Source organism: Zalophus californianus, chromosome 16, assembly GCF_009762305.2.
Source record: "Zalophus californianus isolate mZalCal1 chromosome 16, mZalCal1.pri.v2, whole genome shotgun sequence".
Classification (NCBI taxonomy): Eukaryota; Metazoa; Chordata; class Mammalia; order Carnivora; family Otariidae; genus Zalophus; species Zalophus californianus.
In genome coordinates this window covers 35,072,991-35,100,370 of record NC_045610.1, presented here as the reverse complement: position 1 = coordinate 35,100,370, position 27,380 = coordinate 35,072,991, and the positions used below count along the sequence as shown (strand labels likewise).

Sequence of the window (27,380 nt, the reverse complement as noted above, 5' to 3'; positions counted from 1 at the left end):
CTGAGCAGGGAACTCAACACCAGGCTAGATCCCAGAACCCCGGGATCATGGATCATGACCTGACCCAAAGGCAGATGCTTAACCGACTGAGCCACCCAGGTGCGCCCCTCCCCTCCAGTGTTAGTATTCTTACTTACCCTATGGAACACACCAAAGCCCAAAGACATGAAAATGGATGTTCTATGCAACACATTTTATAATAACTCCCAAACTGGAACCATCCCCAAATTTGTCATTAGGTGGTTGGTGAAGTGAATTATGATAGTCATATGATGGACCACAATGCAGTGACTTTGCTACTTCCAAGTTATGTTACCTTGAATATATTAATCTCTCTGGGCCTAAGTTTCCTTATTTATAATCAAGGAATAATGATACTATATTAGAGCTTGTATTAGGAATAGCACCTGGCACACATGTGTTTTTCAAATACAACAAAGGTGCTGCTAAAAGGAATGCAGTGTATATGTGCTGATGTGGGATGTTGCCTAAAACTGAACAGAAGGATATTAAATATATATTTTTATATATGAAAATAAAAAATAAAGGTGAAGTCCTAATCCAGTAGGACTGGTGTCCTTATAAGAGCTCTTTCTCGGGGCACCTGGGTGGCTCAGGCATTAAGCATCTGCCTTCGGCTCAGGTCATGATCCCAGGGTCCTGGGATCGAGCCCCACATTGGGCTCCCTGCTCTGTGGGGAGCCTGCTTCTCCCTCACCCTCTGCTTGCCTCTCTGCCTACTTGTGCTCTCTCTCTATCTCTGTCAAATAAATAAATAAAATCTTTAAAATAAATTAATTAATTTTAAAAAAAAAGAGCTCTTTCTCCCCACATATGCAGAGAAAAAGACCATATGAGGACAGAGAGAGAAGGCAGCTATCTGCAAGCCAAGGAAGAGAGACCTTAGAAGAAACCAAACCTGCCAGCAGCTTGATCTTGGTCTTCCAGCCTTCAGAACAGTGAGAAAATAAATTTCTATGGCATTTTGTCATGGGAACCCTAGCAGAGTAATACAGGAAACTAAGGATCATTATGTATCATCTTGGAAAAAAGCTTAAAGCTTTCGTACAAAGTGTTTATCAAGTGACTTGGGACAGAGTTGGGCTTGTAGCTTATAGAAATAGGACCTCGCTGATTTTACCGCAATTTGCTCACCAATGTTGGTTTGTATGGCTTTGCTGCTATGTACTACTTAATAGCAAGATTGTGGGAAAGGAGATATAAGACCCCAATACACCACAATTACCAGAGATTTCCTATGTTTACCTAAATGAACATGACCTTTGTTCAAACTGGCTTAGCTTCATCTATAAAAATTCCTTAAAAGCTCTACTAATTACTTTGCTCCCCTTAGCATTCTGGATTATTCCTATCTATAATTCCTTACACATCCACCCACAGCTTTCTAAACCCATTAGAGTTTCTGCTTAATTTATTTCCATTTGACATATTTTTTTGCCTCAAAAATAACATTTGATAATCAACCCATTTTCTAACTACCCCTTTCAAGATATATTTACTAATTTCATAGAAATGATCTATTTTTTCTTAGTGTACATCACACAAAAAAGGTCATTTAGCACATGCAAACTACATATGGTTACACATGACCTGCCCCTTACCCTGTTTGTTATTTTTACTAATCAATTTTATTTTTTTATAGCAGTTTTAGGTTCACAGAAAAATTGAGCAAAAAGTACATTGTGCTCACATAACCCTTCCCCCCCAGACACACCTACAACCTCCTCTACTATACACATCCTGCAGAAGAGTGGTACATTTGTTACAATCAATGAGCCTGCACTGACATCAGTATACCCAAAGTCTACAGTGTACATTAGGATTCCCTCTTGGTGTTGAATATTCTATAGATTTGGACAAATATATAATGACATGTATCCACCATTAAAGTTTTCATACTGCGCTCCACCTATTCACCCCTCTTCCTTAACCTTGGCAACCAGTGATCTTTCTACTGTCTCCATGGTTTTGCTTTTTCCAGAATCCCCACAGAGCTGGAACCACCTGGTATGTAGCCTTTACACATTGGCTTCTTTCACTTTGTAATATGCATTTGTGGTTCCATTTTTCGTGGCTTGACAGTTCATTTCTTTTTAGCGCCAAATAATATTACCTTGTATAGATGTGCCACAGTTTATTCCTATCTATTATTTTCCTAAGAGCAGCAACCTTAAAATTATAAGCCTGAATGCTTATCATCTCTTCTAAAAACAAAAGTTAATTTCCTTCATCCACAAAAAACGGTACTGTTAGATATTTCCATTGAGTGTTGCTGCATATTACAGACTTGTATTTTGACAGATGATTTCCATCTTTCCACTATGTTTTCTTTTTTTTTTTTAATTTATTTGAGAAAGTGAGAGCATGAGTGGAGAAGCAGACTCCCCACTGAGCAGGGGGCCCGATGAGGGGCTCGATCTCAGGACCGTGGGATCATGACCTGAGCCAAAGGCAGATGCTTAACCAACTGAGCCACCTGGGCACCTCTTTCCACTATGTTTTCAATGCAAAATAAATGACAAGTCTGCTTAAACGTGTCTTAGCTTTTTATATAAATATGTATTTTACCTGTTACACTATTTAACACTACCAGTTTTATTTTTTCAGCAAAAGATCCAGACTAAAAATAGAACACAGTCATCTCAAAATATAAATTGACAGCACTGATGGACTGCAATTTATTGCAGCCTACATTTTTTTTAGCCTGGTGCATCATTATTGTATTCCAATTTTATTTCTCATCTATAACTATGCTTTTTAAGACCCCAATAAAACGTTCAACCACTTAAAAATAAATGACAGTCTTTAAAATTTCACAAATACACCAGCAACCCTAACAATACTGGGAAAATGTTCTGAGGTGGTATCATTCACAAAAAGACAAAACTAAAATCCACTGTTCTTCCAACTATTTCAAAATCTCTACAATTAGACCATTTCCCATTCTATATGCCTCCAATATAAATATTCCCTTTTGGTTTTTTTTATATTTATTTAAGTAAATATTAAATAAATATTATACCCAACATGGGGCTCAAACTCACAATCCCAAGATCAAGAGTCACATGCACTTCCAACTGAGCCAGCCAAAGTGCCCCAAATATTCCCTTTTAGTGCCAAATGTTTTAAATTTAATTATAAAGGCTGGAAATTCAGAAAGAAACACCAATACAAAAAGGAAAACTAAAAATCTGAAAACTAATAAACAACTAGTAATATAACTTTGTATAAGGCATTTCCCAGGACAATATACTATTTTATAAAAGTGAGACATAATAGTTTTTTTCCACATTCATTTTCATTATTTTACACCACTAAAGAAGATAATTCTTAAAATCACCTTATGATATATGATAAAATTCACTAACCTGAGAATGTATCTCATGAATGTACAAAATAAAATTTGGAACAATATTTTCTACCTTTACTATAAGGCTATATGCATGTACTATTCGATCAAGTCCAGAAGTCTTCTTAGAATAGTACAGTTCATTTACTTTCATAAAATCTGGGCGGAAAAAAACTCTCTCCAAAATTTATAAGGTATTCAATTCCTCATGCCCATTGCTAATTTTCCAGGGGCAAGATAAGATCTGTAGCACATAGGGGCGCCTGGGTGGCTCAGTCGTTAAGCATCTGCCTTCGGCTCAGGTCATGATCCCAGGGTCCTGGGATCGAGTCCCACGTCGGGCTCCCTGCTCCGAGGGAAGTCTGCTTCTTCCTCTCCCACTCCCCCTGCTTGTGTTCCTGCTCTTGCTCTCTCTCTCTGTCAAATAAATAAATAAAATCTTAAAAAAAAAAAGATTTGTAGCACATAAACACATGTATCTTGTTAACAAAACCTAACCACTAAATCAGAAATTGACTTCCTTCTAAAAAGGACGTTTCAACACCTTTGTATTAATCACCTTCTTAAAATATTTTCTATTTTTTTGTTCATACGATCTTAAAGACTATTTTCAATAATCAACACTGGGTATTATCATAATTTATCAGTCACAGATACTAAAACATTCTATCCACCTCAAATTTTGTTTTATTAAATATAAGTTACCTCTACACACAACATGAGGCTCAAACTCAGAACCCTGAGATCAAGAGTTGCATGCTCTTACAACTGAGGCAGCCAGGCGCCCCTGTCTACTTCGAATTTTTTTTTTAAATATATTTCTCATATGTATTTGGTCTTCATCCATGGTTTGTTTTGTTTTTTTTTAAGATTTTATTTATTTATTTGACAGAGAGAGACACAGTGAGAGAGGGAACACAAGCAGGAGGAGTGGGAGAGGGAGAAGCAGACTTTCCACAGAACAGGGAGCCCGGTGCGGGGCTCGATCCCAGGACCCTGGGATCATGACCTGAGCCGAAGGCAGACGCTTAACGACTGAGCCACCCAGGCGCCCCTGTCCACCTTGAATTTTAAAGTAAATGCAGACAAATTATCTCATGGTTAAAATGTCTATGTAAATTAGATTTAAACCTGTAGAAATGATCATCAGTTCCTCTAGCCTAAGTATTATCCATTTCCATCTTCCTCTCGACTCCAACATAAGAATAAATTATAGCCTATTGACCTCAGTCTATTTACTTGAAACCCTTAAATGATTTATTTCTGTATTCTATTAAAATTAAACAGAAAACTTGTTATTTTGTATTGTTATATCCAGATGTATCATTGATAACTAATTATATAAATCAAAACAAGAACACTAAAATATATTACCTATGACTAGGAGACAACCACAACATTTCAAAGATGGTCCAAACATTAAGTTATCCACTTCCCCACTTATGAACTGGGAATTAAACAAGCCAGGACGCCAATGAGAAATCCAAAGGATATCTTCCCAAAGGGATTGTTTGTTACACCCCACTCTGCAAAACTACATAGGCTTTCAGATAGCTAAGTTTGTTTTTTTTCCCCTGGTTCTCAGACTAGCAATATATAGGCAATTAAAAAGGCAGGGGGCAGGAGGGGCACACAAAATGCAGCATGTCCATATAACAGAGTATTATTCAGCCCTAAAAGGAATGAAGTACTACTGATACATACTACATCATGGAAGAATCTTATGCTAAGAAGCCAGTTACAAAAGACCACATATTGTATGATTCCATTTACATGAAATGTCCAGAATAGACAAACCTGTAGAAACATAAAATAGACTAGTGATTGCCAGGGGCTAGGGGGAAGCAGGGAATGAGGAGTGACTGTTAACAGGTATAGGTTTCTATTTGGAGTGGTGAGAGTGATGGAATTAAGACCGTTGTGATGGTTGTACAACCTTGAGAATATACTAAAAACCACTGATTTGTATTCTCTAAAATGAGAGATTTTATAGTATATGAATTATATTTATTTTTTTATTTTTAAGTAGGCTCTATGCTTGAACTCATGACCCTAAGTTTAAGTCACAGACTCTACCAGCTGAGCCAGCCAGATGCAGTGTGGTTTTTTTAAAAGGGAGAGATGTCATTCAAAACCTATCCCTAACACAAGCATCAGCAAATTACATCTTAATTTAATAGTAACCTATCTTTTAAAGGAAAAGACATCAAATGATAACAGAACAAAAGAAAATCTCAACACTTAGTAAATATTTGTTGAATAAATGAATATGCAGTGAATAGTTTTATTTTTTATTTTTTTATTTTATTTTATTTTTTTAAAGATTTTATTTATTTGAGAGAGAGAGTGAGGGAGAGAGAGAGAGTACATGAGAGGGGGTAAGGTCAGAGGGAGAAGCAGACTCCCTGCTGAGCAGGGAGCCTGATGCGGGACTCGATCCCGGGACTCCAGGATCATGACCTGAGCTGAAGGCAGTCGCTTAACCAACTGAGCCACCCAGGCGCCCCTGCAGTGAATAGTTTTAAAGTGATAACAGCCAGAGTAACCTTGAAGTTATTTAAAAATTAGATTATATAAGAGCACACATTATAAATGCTATATTTTCATTAAAATTTGCCATTGTTTTCTTCCTCCGATAATTCACAAGTAGGAAGAATCAGATGATTGCTAAGCTTTAGGTACATTCACTCCCTTGCCTCAACGCTTGAGCAAAATCATGCAACATCTACTAAAGCTCTTAAGCTAAAGCAAAGACTAACCAGATATTAACCAAAGCAATTTCCTCTTTTCCTTAGACACACTGCTGGATGGCACACCGCAGCCTCTAATAGTTAGTTTCTAATAGAGTTATGGCCGCTGAAGTAGAAGCAAAAGCTGTGTGCACCACTCCTAAGGCCTGGCCGGATAAAAACCTTCCACACACAACTGTCCACTCCCTTTCTCCTCCCCTCTACCTTAATGTGAGTATGATGAACTTGGAGCCAGAAGCTGGAAAGAGCCTGCATCTCCCAAAGGAGCTACCCACCTACTGGAAACACCCATTTTAATATTCACATGAACAAGAAATAACATGTAACATTTGAGTCATTATATATGTATTTTGTGGTGTGGTTGCTACAGCAACTAGAGTTACTTTAACTCATACGTTAGCTTATAAATATGTATTAAATCCTCTCAGAAAGCATTCTAAATCATCAAAGGCATGTTACCCCATGGTGATTTTAAACAGTTTATGAATTTGTTATTCTGGATGATTTTCTGAATGTTTTTCTGAATGATTTTCTCCAATATAAAACCTCCAGCAAGTACCTTGATAGAAACTATCTATGATTGTATTTCATGTTTTCTTTACCTCTACTGTGATTTGAAATATTAGCATTATCTTTTTAGGTATATAAGTTAACCACCAAGATCATATAACACAAATTCATAACCTCTCACTTTTCTGAAAATACTTACAATACTCAGCACAACACAGTCAATGGACTCCCGCTTTCTCAAGGCCTAAGTCACATGAAATAAAATAGTGTTTAACAGAGAAGTACTTTTAAATGCTGGGAAGAGCCATCTCTTCAAAGTCCCAGATGCCACTAGGTAATTGGTAAAGGGAAAAGAAAAGGAAAGTTGAAGGGTCAGTGAAAAGCAGGAAAGAAAGGCCCAACTGGGCAAGGATGGCAGACATCCGCAAAAGCCTCAAGTACCATAAAGTTAACCTATACCTATTATTGTTGCATTATATGTAAAGTGTAGTAAAAGATCGTTTCTTGTTTAATAGTTCCTATGTGAAACCAAATGTAAAAATGATCTCAGGAAAAATCCTAAAACTTTACCATTTTACTCAAACTAGCCACAACCTGAGATTAACTGGAAATAAACAAGATTCTGCTCATCCTTCCCTATCCCAAAACAACAAATAAACGAATCTGCCATTCTTTAAAAAAAAAAAAAACAAAAACCCTGCTAATATTCTGAAGAAAAAAAAATCAAACAAATCAGGGCATCTAAAAAGAAAAGGGGGAAGAGGGCAAGAAAAAAGAAGAATCAAAAGACTAATCCAAATTTGTCCCCTTTTAATAGCTAATAGAGATCGTTCAGCCTCATTTTAAATGCTCTTTCTTCCCGTCCATCTTTCCAAAGAGTAAGACGACATGATTAAGGCAGGAAGAGCCACCTGCTCGGCCTGCTCAGAATCAGAGCTTACCTCCTTAGATTGATGGCCTGTGCCAAGTTTGGAACACCTTCCATCTCTGTTGTCTTCTGCCCCATCAGACTGCTGATAGGCCTATGGGGGGAAGAAAGAGAAACACACCTGCTAGAACGCCATGTCCAACTCATTATTTGCCTTCTCAAAAGGAATCATCAGTTCTTACTATTCATGGAAGGCAGATAATCCAATGGTTATTTGGCCTCAGAAGATTGGCATTGGTCTCTCGGAAGCCTCTCCTTGAACAATTAAGCATCAGAAGTCTCAACAGGTAAGAATCAAATGCTGACTTAAGAGCAAACAAATCTCAGACAACCACATCAAAACAATAAAAGCCTCTCCACTGCCAACTAAGTCCTGCACCATGTCTCTAAAGTTCAAAAGATTTTCAGACAGATAGATGTTATTAATCAAAGACACAATGTGAAATGCTAAAGCATTTTCATGAATTGATGATCATATCCTGAAAACAGAGTAGAATAACTTCAAGGAATCTCTGTGATAGAGATCTGACCTAGTCTCTGTCTTGAAGATGTTACCTAAACCATCCACCATCAGAAAGTTGACTACTCTCCTACCTAAAGTCTCTATGGAGGGAGAGTCCATGCTTTCCCCTAGGACACATTCCTATGTATCACCTTCAGGGTCAAGAAATACTTCCTCATGATCAACCAAAATCAACAAATAACATTTTCTCGAATTTAATCTTCCAAAATTACAGAAAAACAACTTGGTATCTACCTATCCCTTTATGTTTGAAATAATCAAATCATTCATTTTTATTCTGTTCTCTAAGCTAAACCACCATATCCTTTCACCCTTACTAATAAAATTAATTTTCTATGAAAGTTTAGTTCTAGACATTAATTATAAACTACAACCTTAAGGTTCTCAATAGACAACACTAGACTACAGAAATGAAAGAGTCCAAATACAGATGAGACATAAAACAGATCTGAAGACCACATAGGATATTACCTAATGAAGCAGAAGTAATAAAATGTTACTGTTTGCATAAATTATCTTGTGCTTAATTTTCGGCTTTCCCTCTAAAAATAAGCTCCAAAAAAGGAAACCCATATATAAAGTTTATTAAATATACAGATGTTCTTAATATAGCAATGAATTCAAGTTAAATGGACTAAAAAAGTTAACTTTTTTAAAGTAACTTTCTATATAATGAATTTCATTTTGTAATTTTTTTTTTAAAGTAAGCTTTATGCTCAATGTGGGGCTTGAACTCACGACCTTAAGATCAAGGGTTATACACTCTACCAACTGAGCCAACAAGGCGCCCCTCATTCTGTCATTTTTTTTTAAGTCAGGAGATATATGAAACTCCTGAAGTTGCCTTACTAAAAATATGCTTTCAACAAAAATACAAATCAACAGTTTTCTACTTTAATCACTCTAAAAATAATGTAGAAGGGACTATTAACAAGAAAACATTAAAATGGAAAAAGTGGCCTATTGCAATATTATTCAAATTTTCAGAATATTAATATTGCCAATCACAAAGCACAGTAAAGGGGCTGATAAAGCTTTTTATCGACTGAAGGTATTTTTTTTTTTAAGTGATTTGAAAAACTGTGACAGAAAATATTTAAGCCCAACTATTAACTTTGGTATGAATCTATACCCGGTACCTTAAAAATCTATATCCATTACCTACTTTTTCTTCTTTATTGTGAAAATTCTCAATTGATCAATCACATCATTAACAGACAGACCTTGCTTATAAATAATCCCCAAAATGGAAGTCTGCTCTAATCCTTTTATTCCTTTAAAATTAAAAAAAAAATGTTAACGATTATACTATCTCCCCATGCTTTCCACCTAGCAATATGCTAATTCTTATGACCAAGAAATCAGAAGTGTTTTCCTTCCAATAATAATATATGTTTCAAGGTAAAGACTTCAAGGTATTTTATTAGACTAAGATCTTGATAGCAAATTTAAAAAGCAAGTAAGTGTTATATGGGGGATGGAAAGAGCAAAATGTCAGAATAAATCTCTATTATAATGTCATCAACTGTCAAAATCATTTTTCCACTTAATTTAAAAAAGGGATTTTCATTCAAAGGAAGGCCAGATTCAGAAGAGCCCTTAAGTACCTTAAAATCATTGCCACCATCTCCACAATTCAAGGGAAAAGTCATCTGTTATAAATAAGAGCTTGAGGGAAAGTTTTCCTAAGAATCAAATAATAAATGGTTCTATATCAGCTCCGTGTGCTAATATGCTGCAAATACTGATTCAAATTCTTAAATTACAATAAACAAAATGAAATATACTACTAAACCATACTTCTGCAATTCTGTTCACATTAAAAATGACCAAACACTATTATAAACCAAGAACCACTAAAATATTCATCTTCCTTGCCCTACTTCCTTAAATATATTCTAAGAAAATTATCAAAATATAGAGAAATCTATAGGTTTGAAAAAATATTCACTGCAATATGATTCACTACACTGGAAAAAATGCCCAATTAACCAACAGAAGTTTGTGGGGTTTTTTTTTAACCTATATTTACTTTTACCTGATTCATTCCTTCCTTCTACAAAGGATTTGAGATGATAGCTTATCAGAACATAATTCATTATATATGTATAAAATATAGATCAAAAAAGGAAACAATTTAAATATGTCAACCAGGTAAGGTCCAAATCAGTCCTTACGGCTGCACTTCTAAATTCATTCTCTGAGTTTCAAGTAGCCAAGGTAAAAAAACAAAGTGACCATTAAATAATTCTCACTAGAGTAAAGGAGAAAACACATCCCGGAGAAAACATGAATTGATAATAGATGGCATAGCTTCTGGATGATGAGTATAGGCAGACATTTAAAAAAGAATAAAGATTATGCAAGAGAAATAGTGTTAAGGAAAAGATACAAAATTATATGTACATTCTAATGCAGTGATATAAAAACACAGTATATATGGAAAAAAAGACTAGAAGGTCATACACAACCTTCTTCCCCACAATACTGATTTGTTTGACTGAAGTGACCATATTATATTCTTCTGTACTACAAACATAGTCTTCTCTACCAAGCTAAACGCTAGGCATACAGTAGTATAATATTTTTAAATATATTAAAATGTCTTTATTTACTTGACTCATTTAAGATATTTGGCTTACAAGATAGAAATACTCAATATACAAAAGAACTAATGAATATAAAGTATTTTGTGACAAAGAACCCATTACTGCCACATCATAAATAGCAAGGTTGATTATAGACTCCTTCCATAGTTGTCAAGAACCAACAAGCCTTTCTCACCCCACAATTTTGTTTTTTCCACTCCATGTATGTTTCAGATTCTTCCTTAAGGCTCACAAGATGTTAACTACAAAGAAGTGTTATTGTTACTCCCAGACAAGAAATCATATAAACAGCATTTTTAAAAATCTTTCATTCATGTTGGAAAAACCAAAAACATATCCTACATAGTTCAAATTTTGAAAAGAGACCAATTAGATATCTCCAAAATCAAACATGACCACAAAACTGTTAACAAAATTTTTATAGACTCAACTTCTCAATATTGTGAAATCATACAACCTGATGATTCCAAACTATTTCCTTCATTCAGCTCCTACTTCTTGACGTTTTCTTGCTTCTCAAATAGCAAGTAACTACAAACCAAAATTTCCGCTTTTAACATAGGAAGTCATCTTCAAAGGAGAACTTGGACTTTTACTGTGGCTACTTTTTAAAGAGGATATGTGCCCTAAAACATGTATCAATTAGAACTGACAGTCCTTAAAATTAAAGACTCTAACATACAAATATAAACATGGAAATTGGACAAGATACTGTTACCACATTGCATGCAAAAAATGGCACTAAAGAGAAAAAATTGCACCCATCCTTCCTCTATTATCATTATCAGTAATTTCTATGGCCTTAAAGAAGTGTTTATTTAAAAACAGATGTTAGGAACACTAAAAAACATTCAAAACATTTTAAAAGTTTAAGACAATGAAAATAAAAACAGATGTCACGCTACAATGACTTTAACAAAAAATATGATATACTTTTTAAAAAACTGACAGAACTAAAATTAAATAGTCCAGATATTCTGTTGCTTATCACATAAAAAAGAATTCACATACTCTGACATTCACCTATTTACATTTGTTTTCGTCTTTTAAAAAACATATTCCCAGTCCTGGTTTTCCAAAAGGATAAGGCATTGGTGATACTTAAAGATTACCTTCTACCTCTACTTTTTTTAAAAAATAAGGAGCTTTGTTCTCCAAATAAATAAATAAATAAATAAAAATAAAATAAAAAATAAAAAATAAAAATAAGGAGCTTTGACTAATATTAAGAGATTTGAGGGAGGGAAAACTAAGAAAGTAAAATGAAAAAAACAGTCAAACATTTCTCCCACAAACATATTTTTTTCAGATATTTAAATGTGGTAAAATGAAGACTTGGAAGAAAATTTTAAGATACAGTTAGATTTCATATTATACCCAGTTAAGGCTTAAAGAAAAACAGAAGGAAGAGAGAGGAAAGCAATTAGATGGAAGAGAGTAAAAGACTCCAAGGTATCAAAGGAAAAGGGAGTAAGTTCCAAAGCATTAGTAAAAGAAGACTCACTACAGCCTTAGCTCATAGACCAAGAGATTTAGTGTTACGAGTTTTGTGCATCTGAATGGTCAATTTTGATTAACCACAGTTTTAAGTTTTTTTGTTTTGTTTTGTTTTTAAGATTGTATTTATTTACTTGACAGAGAGAGAGACAGTGAGAGAAGGAACACAAGCAGGGAGAGGGTCAGAGGGAGAAGCAGATTCCCCACTGAGCAGGGAGCCTGATGCGGGGTTCGATCCATGGATCCTGGGATCATGACCTGAGCTGAAGGAAGACGCTTAACCGACTGAGCCACCCAGGCACCCCAGTTTTAAGTTTTTTAACGATTATTTAGACAACAAGATTTATTTCAAAATGGGATGGCAAACTCCCAGGAGGAGAAATTCTTGGTGGGATATTGTATTAATAACAAAAATAAAGTTTTCAGATTAAATTTAGTTCAAAGACCATTATCTACTTGAAGAATTTCCTCATCCCTTGCCTAGAGAATTAGAAATCCTTTTTAAATGATACCTTATTTTTAAAAATTACTTTAAATTAAGAAGGAAAACACTAGTAATCAGTACTTCTGAGAGAGAAATGAAAGGATAGATACCACAGAGCATAACAATTCCAAAAAGCTGGATATGACTCACTAGTCTGGGTAACAAATCTTAATTAAAAGCCTACTTTATTTTGTTTACATTTACAAGAAAGGAACAGGAAACAGATTTTTTAAATTTTAGTAATAAAAGGGATAAAGTGTATGTGAAAAAAATTAGTAATTCATTCCATTTAGTGACCTTTGTGAAAAAAGCAGCAGTTATCAAGATTTTATTTATTTATTTGGTTGGTTGTTTACAGAGACAGCATGGGCAAGGGGAGGGGCAGAAGGAGATAGAGAATCTGAAGCAGACTCCACGCTGAGTGTGGAGCCCAACTCGGGCTCCTGGGTGGTTTAGTCAGTTAAGTATCTGCCTTTGGCTCAGGTCATGATCCTGGAGTCCTGGGATTGAACCCTGCATGGGGCTCCCTGCTCAGCAGGAAGTCAGCTTCTCCCTCTTCCCCTCATCCAGCTCATGTTCTCTCTCACTCTTTCTCTCTCTCAAATAAATAAAAAACTTTAAAAAAAAAAAAAAGAGTCAGACACTTAGCCAACTGAGCCACCCAAGGTGCCCTAGAACTATCTCTTTTGAACGTCAGAAAGATGGTTTCAGGTAATTCGTCCTATAATATCTCCCTTATCATTGAAACAGATTACTTAATGCATAAAAGGATTCTAGAAAAGAAGTTCCCTTCTAAGTTAAAAAAAAAAAAAGTCTTTATCCAAAACTTGGTACTCTTCAGGAATCAAGAGGAAAATACAATAAAGTAAAACAATCAGGTTGGTTCTGTCAACTGTGTCTTTAGTGTCTGGTTCTAAAATACTATAAAATCTTTGATATGAAAACACAATCAAGTTAGAATTAAAATATCATCTCCAATAGCTATTTTTCTTCTTTGACTAGAGAATGCTCAACTCTTGAAATGTACCAAAAACTAGAAACTGCCACAAGACTGTTTCTCTAGATGAGTGGTACTCATACCAATGTGACTCTAGTAATATATTTGTTAGTGTTTGCACTGTGGAGTCCATCATCCAGCTCTCTAAGACCTTAAATTTCTATAGTAAAATCACAGAAGTCATTTGATATATTCAATGTGAACAAAGGAAGGCTAGAGCACTCTAGGTATCTACAAGCCTAAATGTTCAAAGACGTGATACATGGCTCATTTTGTCTCACTGTGGTTGGCTTCTGTTACCAAACATCCACTGGCTCCCTTCCATGACATCTGCTTAAAGTCATGTGAGTTTTCCTTGAATTCTATAATGCTTGAACTCCAGATTCCCAACGATTCGAGGTTTAGCTCTATTAGGCCATTCCAAAGTACTAGAGGGAACAGTCAATTATCACACACACTCCAAGCCTGGTAATGAATGAAGGTTATCCACCATGAATTCCTATCTTTAACAGCAGGTGTCACTATGTAGCCTTAATGGTTGATGTAGGAAGCCTGCTGGTCATCTCCTGCTCCCAAGATTCTGAAAGTTTACAGCGCCAAGAGGGAAAACTGAAGAGCTCTCTGCCTGCTCAAATCAAACATGAAAACAGGCCATGAAGTTTCTCCCCATTTCTTTTTCTACTTTTGACTTAATTAGGTCCAATTCATTAGCCAAAAAGAGAAATCATCCTTGGAGCTTGAAACAATAGTTATTTTTAAATCAAGAATAAGATGAAATTATATTAAAAATGAAATAATTCTGAAAAATGATATTCTGTTCCCCTACACTCCCTCAGTCTTCCACTAGAAAAGAACGAAAGAGAGAATTCAGTAGGGTTTTTTTTTCTTTAGTAAACCCTGTGCCCAAGGTAGGGCTGAACTCACAAACCCGAGATCAAGAGTCACATGTTCTACCAACTGAGCCAGCCAGGTGTCCCTAGAATTCAGTAATTTTTTTATGCATACTTCAGAGCTAGCGTTTTTATCACATTTGTAAATTTCAAAGCAATACAGAAAGCTATGGAACTTAGTGTAGTGGATCAAAATCAGAAGAAATGATCCACATGCACACACCCCAGAATCCTGCATAATGGATATAGCATAATATTAACTACAAAAGCTGAAAGCTAAATTGAAGAAGAGTCTTTTTTTTTTTTTTTTAAGATTTATTTATTTGTCTAAGACACACACACACACACAGAGAAAGAGAGGGAGTGAACAAGCTGGGGGAGGGAGATGCAGGCTCTGTGCTAAGCAAGGAGCCCGACACAGGACTCGATCCCAGGACCCTGAGACCATGACCCGAGCCAAAGGCAGACGCCAAACCGACTGAGCCACCCAGGCGTCCCTGAAGAAGAGAGTCTTAAAGGTATCTTTGATTTAGTTATTTCTGCAGACATCAGAACTGCATGAAAATCCTAACAAAAAAGAACTGAACCTAGCTTCCAGGTCTCACTCTTCAGTCTGGGATGACGACCATTCCAACCATATATTTGGAAGCCCAGTCAAATGTCAAGATGAGTCATTGTGCTATTAGAGCCCACTCTTTAATGTGTACTTATGACAAGAAGAATTTTTACTTACTCTGGTCAGCATAGTTTTTTGCTTTGAGTTCAAGTTGTCTTGTTTGAGATTCTAAAGATTCCACTCGGGTCTGTAAATCCTTTTTTTCCTGTTCTTGAGAGTCTTCAAATTCAATGAATTTCTAATAGAAAAGAAAAGCATTATTTTCATTAGAAAAATGAAACTTTTTTAACATTATCAACTCCTGTGTTTCCTGGTATCAAGAATGACAATTAGGCATTAACTACTCAGAAAGATCTAAGAATCAGCAACTTATGTTGATTTTTTAGTTTCTCTATAAAATCTTCCAAATATAGAAGGAAAAACATGACCAAATAGTTTATGAAGTGTTTCCACTTCATATAATAGGCATTTCAAAGAAAATACATTCATCCTACTCCAAATATATGAATCCTTTAACTAGCATATTTGCATATTCATCTGAGTTGAAGACACAGTTTTTTAGATAATGCAGAACATGTACAACAAATGAAGAACTAAAGAAGGATGACATGTCAATAAATATCTGTTCAACAATTATTTGGTTAATAAAAAGCCTTTTAGATTACCTGAACTATGGAGTTTAAATTCCTGAGAAAAAGAGCACTTACTAGAAATAACTCCACCAATCAAATTCAATTTACTAAAACTGTTCTTGTCAAGAAGATTATTATTAAATCTAATCACTAAGTCTCAGTCCTCATCTTAATTGTTCTATCAACATCATCTGACATCTGATCACTCACTCCTTAAAATATGTATTTTTTCTAATTTCGCTTCCAGGACTTTGTTTTCCTTCTACGTTCGTGGCTGCTTCTTGGTCTTCTTTGTTGGTTCTTCCTCTTCTCCCCAATTTCTTAACATTCACAAGCTCAGTCCTTGGACAACTTTTTCTCTTCATTGTTTACTCTTATTCCCTGATGATCTCATCCAGTTTCATGGCTTTAAATACTAACTATATGCTGACAACCTCCAGATTTCTAGTCCAGTCTCAAGCCTAGACCTGAATTAAACATTTGTATGTCCAACTGCCTACTGGACAACTCTGTTGATTTGAATGTCTAATAAGGATCTTAACCTTCACATGTCAAAGCTTGCTCCTCCTGATCTTACCTCGTTCATTTAATTACTGTGGCCACTTGCTCAGGCTCAAACCTTGAGTCAGCTTTGATTCTTCTCTTTCTCTAACACCTCATATCCAATCTATTAGCAAATCTACCTTCAGATCCATCCATTTTTTCATTATCTCCACCACCATCCTGGCCTGTGCCAACATTATCTACTGCCTGGATTAATGGAACAACAGCCTCCTAACTAATTTCCTTACTTCTACCCTTGCCCCTACAGTGCATTCTCAATACAGTAGTTAGAGTGACCCTTTAAAAAGTCAGATGGGGCACCTGGTTGGCTCAGTCAGTAGAGCAAGCAACTCCTGATCTCGGGATCATGAGTTCAAGCCCGATGTTGGGTGTAGAGATTACGTAAAAAAACACTAAAAAAAAAAATAAGTAAGTCAGATCAATTCACTCCGCTGCTCAAAATCCTCTGATTGCGGGATGCCCGGGTGGCTCAGTTGGTTAAGCATCTGCCTTCGGCTCGGGTCATGACCCAGGAGATCGAATCCCGCATTGGACTCCCTGCTCAACGGGAGTCTGCTTCTCCCTCTGATCCTCCTGCCTCTTGTGCTCTCTGTCTCTCATTCTCTCTCTCAAATAAATAAATAAAATCTTAAAAAAAAAAAAATCCTGATTGCTTACGTTCTCCCAAAGTCCTTCCCACAGCCTCCCAGGACCAACCACAATCTACTAGACTCTTACTTATTTGACATCATCCTCCTCTACTCTTCCCCTCCCTGCCCCCACATACTCTGATTCAAGCTACCCTGCAGTTCCTTCAACACTCCAAACCTTTGCAATTGCTTCCTACAGCCTAGAATTCTTTCTCCAGATACCAAATGGACTACCCCCTCATCACCTCCTTAACATCTTTGTTCAAATGTCACTTAAAAAAAAAAAAAGACTATTTCAGAGAGAGAGGAGAGTGTGCGCACAAACAGACACATACACACACGCGCGCGCATGGGGAGGGGGAGGGGCAGAGGGAGAAGCTGACTACCTGCTGAGCAGGGAGCCTGTTGTGGGGCTTGCACCTGGGATCAAGACCTGAGCCAAAGGCAGACACTTAATGGACTAAGCCACCCAGGCGCCCCTATAAATGTCACCTTTTTAATAAGATTTTCTTGTGATGATATTTAAAACTGCAATACTCACTCCCTACTTCCCTCCCTGCTTTTCTTCTCTCCAGCACTTACTCTCACCTAACATACTATAAATTTTAGCAATTTATCTTATTTATTATCTGCCTTACCTCACTAAAATGTAGACTCCATGAACGCAGGGATTTTTTTTTTTTTTTAAGATTTATTTATTCATTTCAGAGAGAGAAAGGGAGAGAGCATGAGTGGGAGGGGCAGAGGGAGAGAGTGAATCTTAAGCATACTCCCTGCTGAGCATGGAGCCCCACACAGGGCTTGATCCTGCGACCATGAGACCATGACCTGAGCCGAAACCAAGAGTCAGGCACCTAACAGACTGAGCCCCCCAGGCGCCCCAGGACAAGGATTTTTGTTTTCTTTGCTCCTGTAGTCCCAGTGCAATGATGATGTCCCAAATATTTGTTAAGTGAATGATAAACAAATGAAAAAAAACTTTCAGAGTAAAAATACTGAAACCCATATAGAAAAATATGTAGTTCACAAAAAAACTTAGATATCACTAAATACACCTTAGTTTTAATATGAAATTTTTTTGTTCATTACTTAATCTGTTCTGAAACTCTTCAGTCACTACAGTAAACATAGTTTTTTGTCTGCACACACTGCCTTCCTTTGGAACTTCTTCTCCCCAGTTTCATGCTAATTCTGTTCAGCCCATACAGTTGGATTGGTGAAGACTCCCATCTCCCTAGTGGTGGGCATATTGACTTGATCCAGATAGGTCATTCTTCTCTGGGATATCTTCCAGACAGGTCATTCTTCTCTGGGATATCTGCCAGTTACTAGAAAGAATACTACCTCTCTTCTTTGGGAATCACACAATCTAAGAATTTAGCTGGCTTAAGCTGCAGATAGACATCTTTTCCCAACATATGGAAAGAACATGCCTGAGAAATAAAGCCAATATAAAGGAAAACAAAGATCAAGGAAGAAGAAAATCCTAATTAAAGGTACTATTTGAGTACTAGACTCAGTATTTCTCGCAGCCGGCATTTTGGAGCTGTTTTTATTTTTTTTCAGTTACATAAATATATTCCTATTTTATATAAGCTTGAGAAGATTTCTATCACAAGAAACTGAAAGCAGCCTAATATAGTCATCTACTTTTCCTTAAGAGCCATTTGGTTTCCTTATATTATTAGATAATGTTCTCCTTATCTTTTCAAGATTGAAACCTACAACCTCTGAAACATTGGTTCTTGATCATTCAGGGGTCCACAGACCCATCTGGTAATTTGATATATCCATGAACCATGTTTCCCCAGCAAAAATGCCCTCACCCAACCCGAATTCTGCCTATTTTTCTCAGGGACTCAGAGATCACTTAAGTCCTTCCACAAACTCCACATTTAGCACCCCTATGCCCTATACTTTTCTATGAAAATATTCCATATTTGTGAAGCCTCTGGGAAGCATCAAACAGCCATTGTTTACTTTTCCAGAATACTAATCTAAAGATAACTCTAAGTAGGAGTAAAGATAACTCTAAGTAGCAGTAAATACAAGAAAAGAGGCAAACTGGGGGCGACTGGCTGGCTCAGTTGGTAGAGCATGCGACTCTTGATCTCAGGGTCGAGAATTCAAAAAACAGGTTGGGGGGGCGCACCTGGGTGGCTTCTCCCTCTCCCTCTGCCCCTCCTCCCCACTCATGTGCTCTCTCTCTCAAATAAATAAATAAAATATTTTTTAAAATTTTTTAAAACAGGCAAACTTGATAAATCATCCATTCATTCATCCACTCATGCAAAAAATGTCTACTATTTACTATGCACCGGGCACATGAAATGTGACTGAATATCACACTATCTCTGCCTTCCAATGATGTTCACTGGCTACAAACTGAATGCAAGGAGGAAATATAAAGGTTATGTTGAGGGGTGCCTCAGTGGCACAGTCGGCTGAACGGCCAACTCTTGGTTTTGGCTCAGGTCGTGATCTCAAGGTCATGAGATCTAGCCCAGCGTGGGGCTCCAAGCTCCGTGGAGAGTCGGCTTGGGACTCTCTGCCCCTCCCCGCTGCACTCTCGTACTCTCTTCTCTAAAATAAATAAATCTTTAAAAAATATATAAGTTATGTTGAACAGAAAAGCAGCAGCTATATAACAGGATGTTGGTGATGAACTCTGAGTAAATTACTTCAACATTTTGCCAGGACTATAAGAAAAGACTAAGAATCAATAAGAAAACGTAATTATTTTTTGGCCTGCTTTAAAAATGCTCCCTTGGCTAACTGAACTGCTATATCTGGGTTAAGTAACCAGAAATTTTAGGCTTCTTTTGTGCAATGGGTAAAATGCTGTTTTAAAGAACATATAGCACATGTTTACCAGCTAATACTTAAAATGATGTACTATTAAACTTCTAACAAAAACTTTACCACTAACAGATTGATGGTTGCCAGGGGCATGGGGTGGGGATAGGGGAAAATGGGAAAAGTGGCCAAATGACACAAGCTTCAGTTATGAGTAAGCTCTGGGGGTATAATGTACAGCATGGTGACTACAGATAATACCACTGTACTATACATTTGCAAGTTGCTAAAACAATAGATTTTTTAAAGTTCTCACCACAAAAATAAAAATTGTAATTATGTGACATGTTAACTAACCTTACTGTGGTAATCACTTTGCAATTATGTACATATATCAAATCATTACGTGGTACACTTTAAACTTACACAATATTATATATCAATTATTTCTCAATAAAGCTGGAAAAAAACCACCACCATTCTGCCTATTCAGAACTCCTGATAGAAGAAACATCATCGTGAGCACACAACTTCATGTCTGCTTTGTTTCTTAGCGACCCAGTTTGGCTACAGAAGGACATGAATAATCCATAAGTTTAGCAGTCACTACACTACTATCTGCTTATTTCATAGGCGAGCATCACATAGACCTACCTAGATGATTCATGCTTCGGAACTATTCACATTTTATAATGATTACTAAGACTTTATATCTCTATCACCTTAAGTAAATATGGCAAAAGATTTTTTTTCCCCCAAATGACGTGACAGTTCTTGGACTGACAGGGCTATTTATCTGCAAATGGAAATCTCTTGTTTCTACAGTTTCCCTTCACAGGAAGGGACTGGCAATAATGAAAATATTCCAAATGCCAAGCCTTTCCTTCAAGCAAACTAAAATAGATAAACGTAGAGCCTCCAAAATGAACTGCCATCTCTCATAATGGTGTATGTTTTTTTTTTCCTTTCTTATTCTAAACAGTGGATCTTAAATTAAACTTTTAGAATCATGAACTCCTTTGAGAATCTTATGAAAATAGATCCTTTCCTCAGGAAGATAAATATATGAAACACAAAACTATGCATTCAAATTCACTGCATCTTCAAGGTCTGTAAGAAATCAAGAATGATTTCCTCCCATTTATAAAAATAGTAAATGTTGATTTCTTTTAAAATAATCTTTTAAAATTCTCTCTGTTCTGTAAATCCCAATTTTAAATGTGTATTACATCTTGGTTTGGAAATGTACAGTTGCCACCCTCATTTAAAATGTTAATGACTATTACACAACAAAAATAAATACTCCTCAGTTCTGATAAGGCATGTTAATAGATCATAAAAGGGCACTGAAAGCTAGTAGGATAAACACATCTGAAGAGCCTTAAGAGTAATCAAGAAAGAGTAACAAATGACTGAAATTTTCTAAATTGTTACCCCCCAAAAAGATCTGTCAAATAACCTAGTTTTTGTGTCATTGTTTTGTGAAATATCCTTGATAATACAGATAACCTTGGAAATAGAAGTTGCTATAGGACACAGGAGCTCAGGAAACACAACATTGATAAATACAAAAAACTTCAGAAAATGGCCTAGCTCTATATGGCACATAACAATGGAAACATAGGAAACACTGATATAAGAACTTATGAAAAAGGAAATTGGAATAGAAATAAAGAAGGTGGTGGGGCGCCTGGGTGGCTCAGTCGTTAGGTGTCTGCCTTTGGCTCAGGTCATGATCCCAGGGTCCTGGGATGGAGCCCCGCATCGGGCTCCCTGCTCAGTGGGGAGCCGGCTTCTCCCTCTCCCACTGCTTGTGTTCCCTCTCTCGCTGTGTCTCTCTCTGTCAAATAAATAAATAAAATCTTTAGAAAGAGAAAAGAAAGAAAAAGAAAGAAAGAAAGAAAAAGAAAGAAAGAAAGAAAGAAAGAAAGAAAGAAAGAAAGAAAGAAAGAAAGAAAGAAAGAAAGAAAAGAAAGAAAGAAAAAGAAAGAAAGAAAAAGAAAGAAAGAAAGAAAGAAAGAAGCATGAAATTCAATTAAATGCCAAAAGAGGGCTTGGCAGAAAAAGGTTTAGATTCCTGGTCCTCATAGAAAAGTTGTTTTTTCTCAGTGGGGGTTGGGGACAGAGTATAAGAGAGGTAATGAGAATGGTTTCTTTTTTCTATACCCAACCCTCCCACACTACAGAGAAAATAATTAGGGAATAGCTGGCATGCGTTACTCTTTTTAGAAGCTTTCCACTTCTCTTCCCTGCTCAGAGATCCTTGGTGGGTTAGTAGCACATCTGAGTACTGCTGAACCTCATTACTAGTTTTGTATACTATAAACATGACTGCCTCTGGTTTTAAAGTCTTCTTGGGGCACCTGGGTGGCTCAGTTGGTTAAGGGTCCAACTCCTGATTTATGAGCTCAGGGTCCTGGGCTCCACAATCAGCAGGGAGTCTGCTTGAGATTCTCTTCCTCTACCCCTCCCCCATCCCAATTGCTCACACACACTCTCTCTAGCTCTCCAAAATCAATAAATAAATCTTAAAAAAAAAGATGTCTACTTTCTACTCCAGCAATTTCAACTTAACACACATACTAATTGAAATAACATAAAAATAGGAACATATCCCATTCTGTCACTTTTTAATCAAAGAAAAAAAGTTAGGGCTCCTGGGTGGCTCAATCTTTTAAGTGTCTGCCTTCTGCTCAGGTCATGATCTTGGAGTCCTGGAATCGAGCCCCTCATCAGGCTCCACACTCGGGGGGAGTCTGCTTCTCCCTCTCCCTTTCCCTAATCCTTCCCCCTGCTCACTCTCTCTCTTTCTCTCAAATAAATAAATAAATCTATCTTTAAAAAAAGGAAAAAAGTCACAATTAAATACAGCCACACACCTATTTACAATGACTATTCTCCAGATCTCAGCAGGAGTACAGAATAAGCAGTTGGCAGTAAAAAGATATTTATTACAACTACTAAGTAATGTTATTTACTCTTAAATAACATACTAAATATAAAACTAAAACTCTTGGGGCACCTGGGTGGCTCAGTTGGTTGAGCGACTGCCTTCGGCTCAGGTCATGATCCTGGAGTCCCTGGATCGAGTCCCGCATCGGGCTCCCTGCTCGGCAGGGAGTCTGCTTCTCCCTCTGACCCTCCCCCCTCTCATGTGCTCTCTCTCTCATTCTCTCTCTTTCAAATAAATAAATAAATCTTTAAAAATAAATAAATAAATAAAACTAAAACTCTATCTACCCATCCAATCCAGGCAGTTACTTCATGACAGCCATCAAGGAAAAGGAGTAAACAGTTAACAATATAATATGCTAAGTACTATAATGGAAGCAAGTATAAGGAGCAATAGAAACAGAATTAAGTGACTAAATCTGCTTTCATTTGTTTATTAAGATTTTATTTATTTGAGAGAGAGACATAAAGCTGGGGGAGGGAGAGGGGGAGAAGCAGACTTCCTGCTGAGCAGGGGGCCCGTTGTGGGGCTCGATCCCAGGACCCTGGGATCATGACCTGAGCCAAAGACAGATGCTTAATCAACTGAGCCGCTCAGGCACCTCCCAAATCTACTTTAAAAAAAAAAGCCCAGGGACACCTGGGTGGCTGAGTTGGTTAAGCGTCTGCCTTCAGCTCAGGTTATGATCTCAGGGTCCTGGGATCAAGTCCTGCATTGGGCTCTTTGCTCAGCAGGGAGCCCACTTCTCCCTCTCCTACTCCCCCTGCTGGTGTTCCTGCTCTTGCTATCTCTCTGTCAAATAAATAAATAAAATCTAAAAAAAAAAAAGACAATAATGGGGCGCCTGGGTGGCTCAGTCTGTTAAGTGGCTGCCTTCAGCTCAGGTCACGATCCCAGAGTCCTAGGATCAAGCCCCAAATCGGGTTCCCTGCTCAGCGGAGAGCCTGCTTCTCCCTCTCCCTCTGCCTGCCACTCTGCCTACTTGTGCTCCCTATCTCTCTGTCAAACAAATAAATAAAATCTTTTTTAAAAAAGCCCAAAGTCAAAATGTTTCCATGAACACATTTCAGGAGTTCAACTTTATAAAAACTATAAATAAACCTGTTAAATTTTTCTGGACAATGCCAGCATTTGGGTATTTTTAAAACAAGTAAATTTCTTATTGACAGCACTATACATTTCCGAGTTGTCCTACATCTAAGTACATGTTTTTAATGTTGTCTGTCTTCTGTGCTGTTCCTGCAAGTTTGCTATGAAAATACAATAAACTAGGAGCTCCTGGGTGGTTCAGTTGGTTGAGTAACCAACTCTTGATTTCAGCCCAGGTCTTGATCTCAGGGTGGTGAGTTCAAGCCCCACATTGGGCTCCATGCTGGCCTTGGAGCCTACTTAAAAATAATAATAATAATAATAATACATTAAACTATTAAAAGAGGAAGAAAGAGCAGCCCAGGGGCACCTAGGTGGCTCAGTTGGTAAAGCATGTAACTCTTGATGGGGGACTTCTTGATGGGGCGGTGAGTTCAAGCCCCAGGTTGAGTTTAGAGCTTACATTAATTGAAGAAGAGAACAAGGCCTGAATTTCAGCTGACTCTGAAAGAAACAATTTACCTGATGAAGTGGGGTAAAGACATTCCAGACAGAGGAAACAGCACATGCAAAGGCAGGCATAAAGAAAGACCATGGCATGTGCAGCAAAATACAATTTAGGGTTGAAACTTGAGTAGCTGATGTAAAGAATAAACCATTAGCCAAAGAGTAAGTTGAGAATCTCTCCTCTGATTCACAAATTGTCTTTGTGGGCAGTAAGATTCCATTCATCCATTCATCCAACCATCGATCCATCCATCCATCCATCCTCTCAACACACAACTCGAGTCCTTATTGTTCTAAGTATTCTAAGATGCCAGGAAGGTTATAAGACAGCCCTGGTTCCTATGTTCCATTGTTTGAAATTTAGCAAAAGAAAACAGGCATTAAACATAGGGGACTAACAAAAGATGTATTTCTGAAGATCTCACATAATTCAATAGTCACCTAATTTGAGGCTGATGCTAATAAGAGATGGCTGGTGTTTCTGTTACTACCCAAGTGACACCAATATGGGATGTAACAGCACAACCCTGGTTTACAATTCAGTCTCAGACTTCTATATGACATGATTCTTGGAAGACTTTCTACAATAAGGAGTTAACATTTCAAAATCCAAATATGAAATGAGACTTTTAAAAAAATCACATAGTTCGGGGTGCCTGGGTGACTCAGTTAAGTGTCTGCCTTCGGCTCAGGTCATGATCCCAGGGCTCCTTGCTCAGTGGGGAGCCTGCTTCTCTCTCTCTGCCTGCCACTCCCCCTGCTTCTGCTTTCTCTCTCCCTCTGTCAAATAAATAAATAAAATCTTAAGGAGAAAGAAAAAGGAAAGTGAGAGAGAATGGCCGGAGAGGAGGCTGGAAAATCAAGGACCAAATCACATAGGGCCTTGCAGGATACTGGATCATATCAGGGATGCTGAACTTCACTCACACTTTGGAAAGCTCAGTCTGAAACCAAATGGGAAATGTAATGGAGGGGGCTGGGGAAGTCTGAGTGTGTAAAGGAAGACCAAAGGCCACCACAGTAGTCCAAATGACAGAGGATTATAAGCAGTGTCTAGTGAGAATGGAGAGGAGGATGAATTCAAGAGAATTTGTTGGAGGTAAAATACACAGAATTGGTGACTGAATGAATATAAGGGAGAAGACAGAAGAAGGAAAAAATCAGGAAAAAAGATAGATTTCTAGTTTAACCAATGGTGCGGATGGTGATAATTGCTTATCTGGGATAAAGAAAGGGGGTAGATATCTACAACAGCAAAATTATGGAAATAGCCCAAGTGTTCATTGATTGATGAATGGATAAAGATGTGTTTTATATATATATAATGGAAAATTAGCCATAAAAAAGAATGAATTCTTGCCATTTGCAACAAGATGGATGGAACTAGAGAATATAATGCTAAGTGAAATAAGTCAGAGAAAGACAAAGACCATATGATTTCACTCATATGTGGATTTTAAGAAACAGAATAACGAGCAAAGGGAAAAAGAAAAGAGAGAGGCAAAACAAGAAACAGACTTGTAACTACAGAGAACGAACTGATGGTTACCAGAAGGGAGGTGGTTGGGGGTGATGTAGAGAACAAAGGCAAAAGAAATGTAGATAAAATTAAGTTTTCTGGGGCACCTGGTGGCTCAGTTGGTTAAGCCTCTGCCTTTGGCTCAGGTCATGACCCTGGAGCCCCAGGATCGAGCCCCACGTCGGGGTCCTTGCTTGGTGGAGAGTCCATTTCTCCCTCTGCCCCTCACCCCACTCATGCTCTCTCTCTCTCTCTCTCTCTCACACACACACACACACACAAATAAAATCTTAAAAAGAAAAATAAGTTTTCTTATAACCTGTAGCCCTTTGACAAATACTTGAGGCAAGCAAACTATGACATTCCTCCAGGAATTCCCAATCTTAACGTTAATGCCTTTGCTAGAGGCAAAAACAACCTTAGCTTGATAATAGCTAGGCCTCCAGGATCCTGTAAGTCTTCTTTGACATAGGAAAATCCTTTTGGAAACTTCCTTTTGTCTTCACCTCCCCTAACTCCTAAGTATATGATCAACTGCTCTTCACAATCCCAGCGCAGCATTTTCTGCCCACGAGTCCTATCCCCATACTATAATAAAACCACCTTTCTCCACTGAAAATGTTTCAAGAATTCTTTCTTGGCCGAACCCCACTTCAAATCACATCAGGGGTATGGGTGAAATAGGTGATGCAGATTAAGGAGTACACTTGTGATGAGTACCGGGTGATGTATAGAAGTGCTGAGTCCCTAATACTGTACACCTGAAACTAATATAACACTGTATATTAACTAATTGGAATTTAAATAAAAACTTTAAAAAAAAGGAGGTAGCTATGGGTAATATAATAGAATTTATTTTTAATCAAGGGGAGCTACGTGTGAGGTATGCAACTGCACACACGGGATATTTATTTCTAAATAAATTTTCTCATTATTTGGAGCGTAACTAGCACAACCCAACTGCAGGTTAACAATGTGGATTAAAGTATTTAGAGAAAGTATGAAAAGTATTATTTTTTCATACATTCCTTAAGGGCTTTGACATAAAACATTACAGGTAGCATGATCATAAAAAACTGGAGGAATAAAGAAAAGATTTGGAGGCATATATTAAAATAATAGCAAGGGGCACCTAGGTGGCTTAGTTAAGCATCTTCCTTTCGCCTTGATCATGATTCCAGAGTACAGGGATTGAGCCCGCATCTGAGCCCTGCATCTGAGCCCCGCATCCGCCAGCTGCCTGCTCAACGGGAAGTCTGCTTCTCCCTCTCCCACTCCCCCTGCTTGTGTTCCTGCTCTTGCTATCTCTCTTTCTGTCAAATCTTTAAAAAAAAAATAAAAAAAACACAAAAGTTCCCAACCCAACTAAAATTCCTTTTATCACCAAAATTTGCATATAATGCATTATTTTTATGCAAAGGAAATAAGGCTTGAGGCATTACCCTAGCCAGAAACATTTTGAAGGAGGGGGGAAAAAAGTATATGAAAGCTCATAAGAAACCTATGGGCAATCGTAA

General features: G+C 37.3%; 1 protein-coding gene across 1 annotated transcript in view; it reads right to left on the bottom strand.

Moving 5' to 3' along the window:
* The window catches only part of SPAG9 (sperm associated antigen 9), a 137,450-nt gene that overhangs the window by 84,937 nt on the left and 25,133 nt on the right, over positions 1-27,380 (bottom strand). Inside the window, 1 exon segment of the mRNA XM_027626312.2 lies at positions 15,292-15,412. Within this exon segment, the coding sequence (XP_027482113.2) occupies positions 15,292-15,412 (121 nt within the window).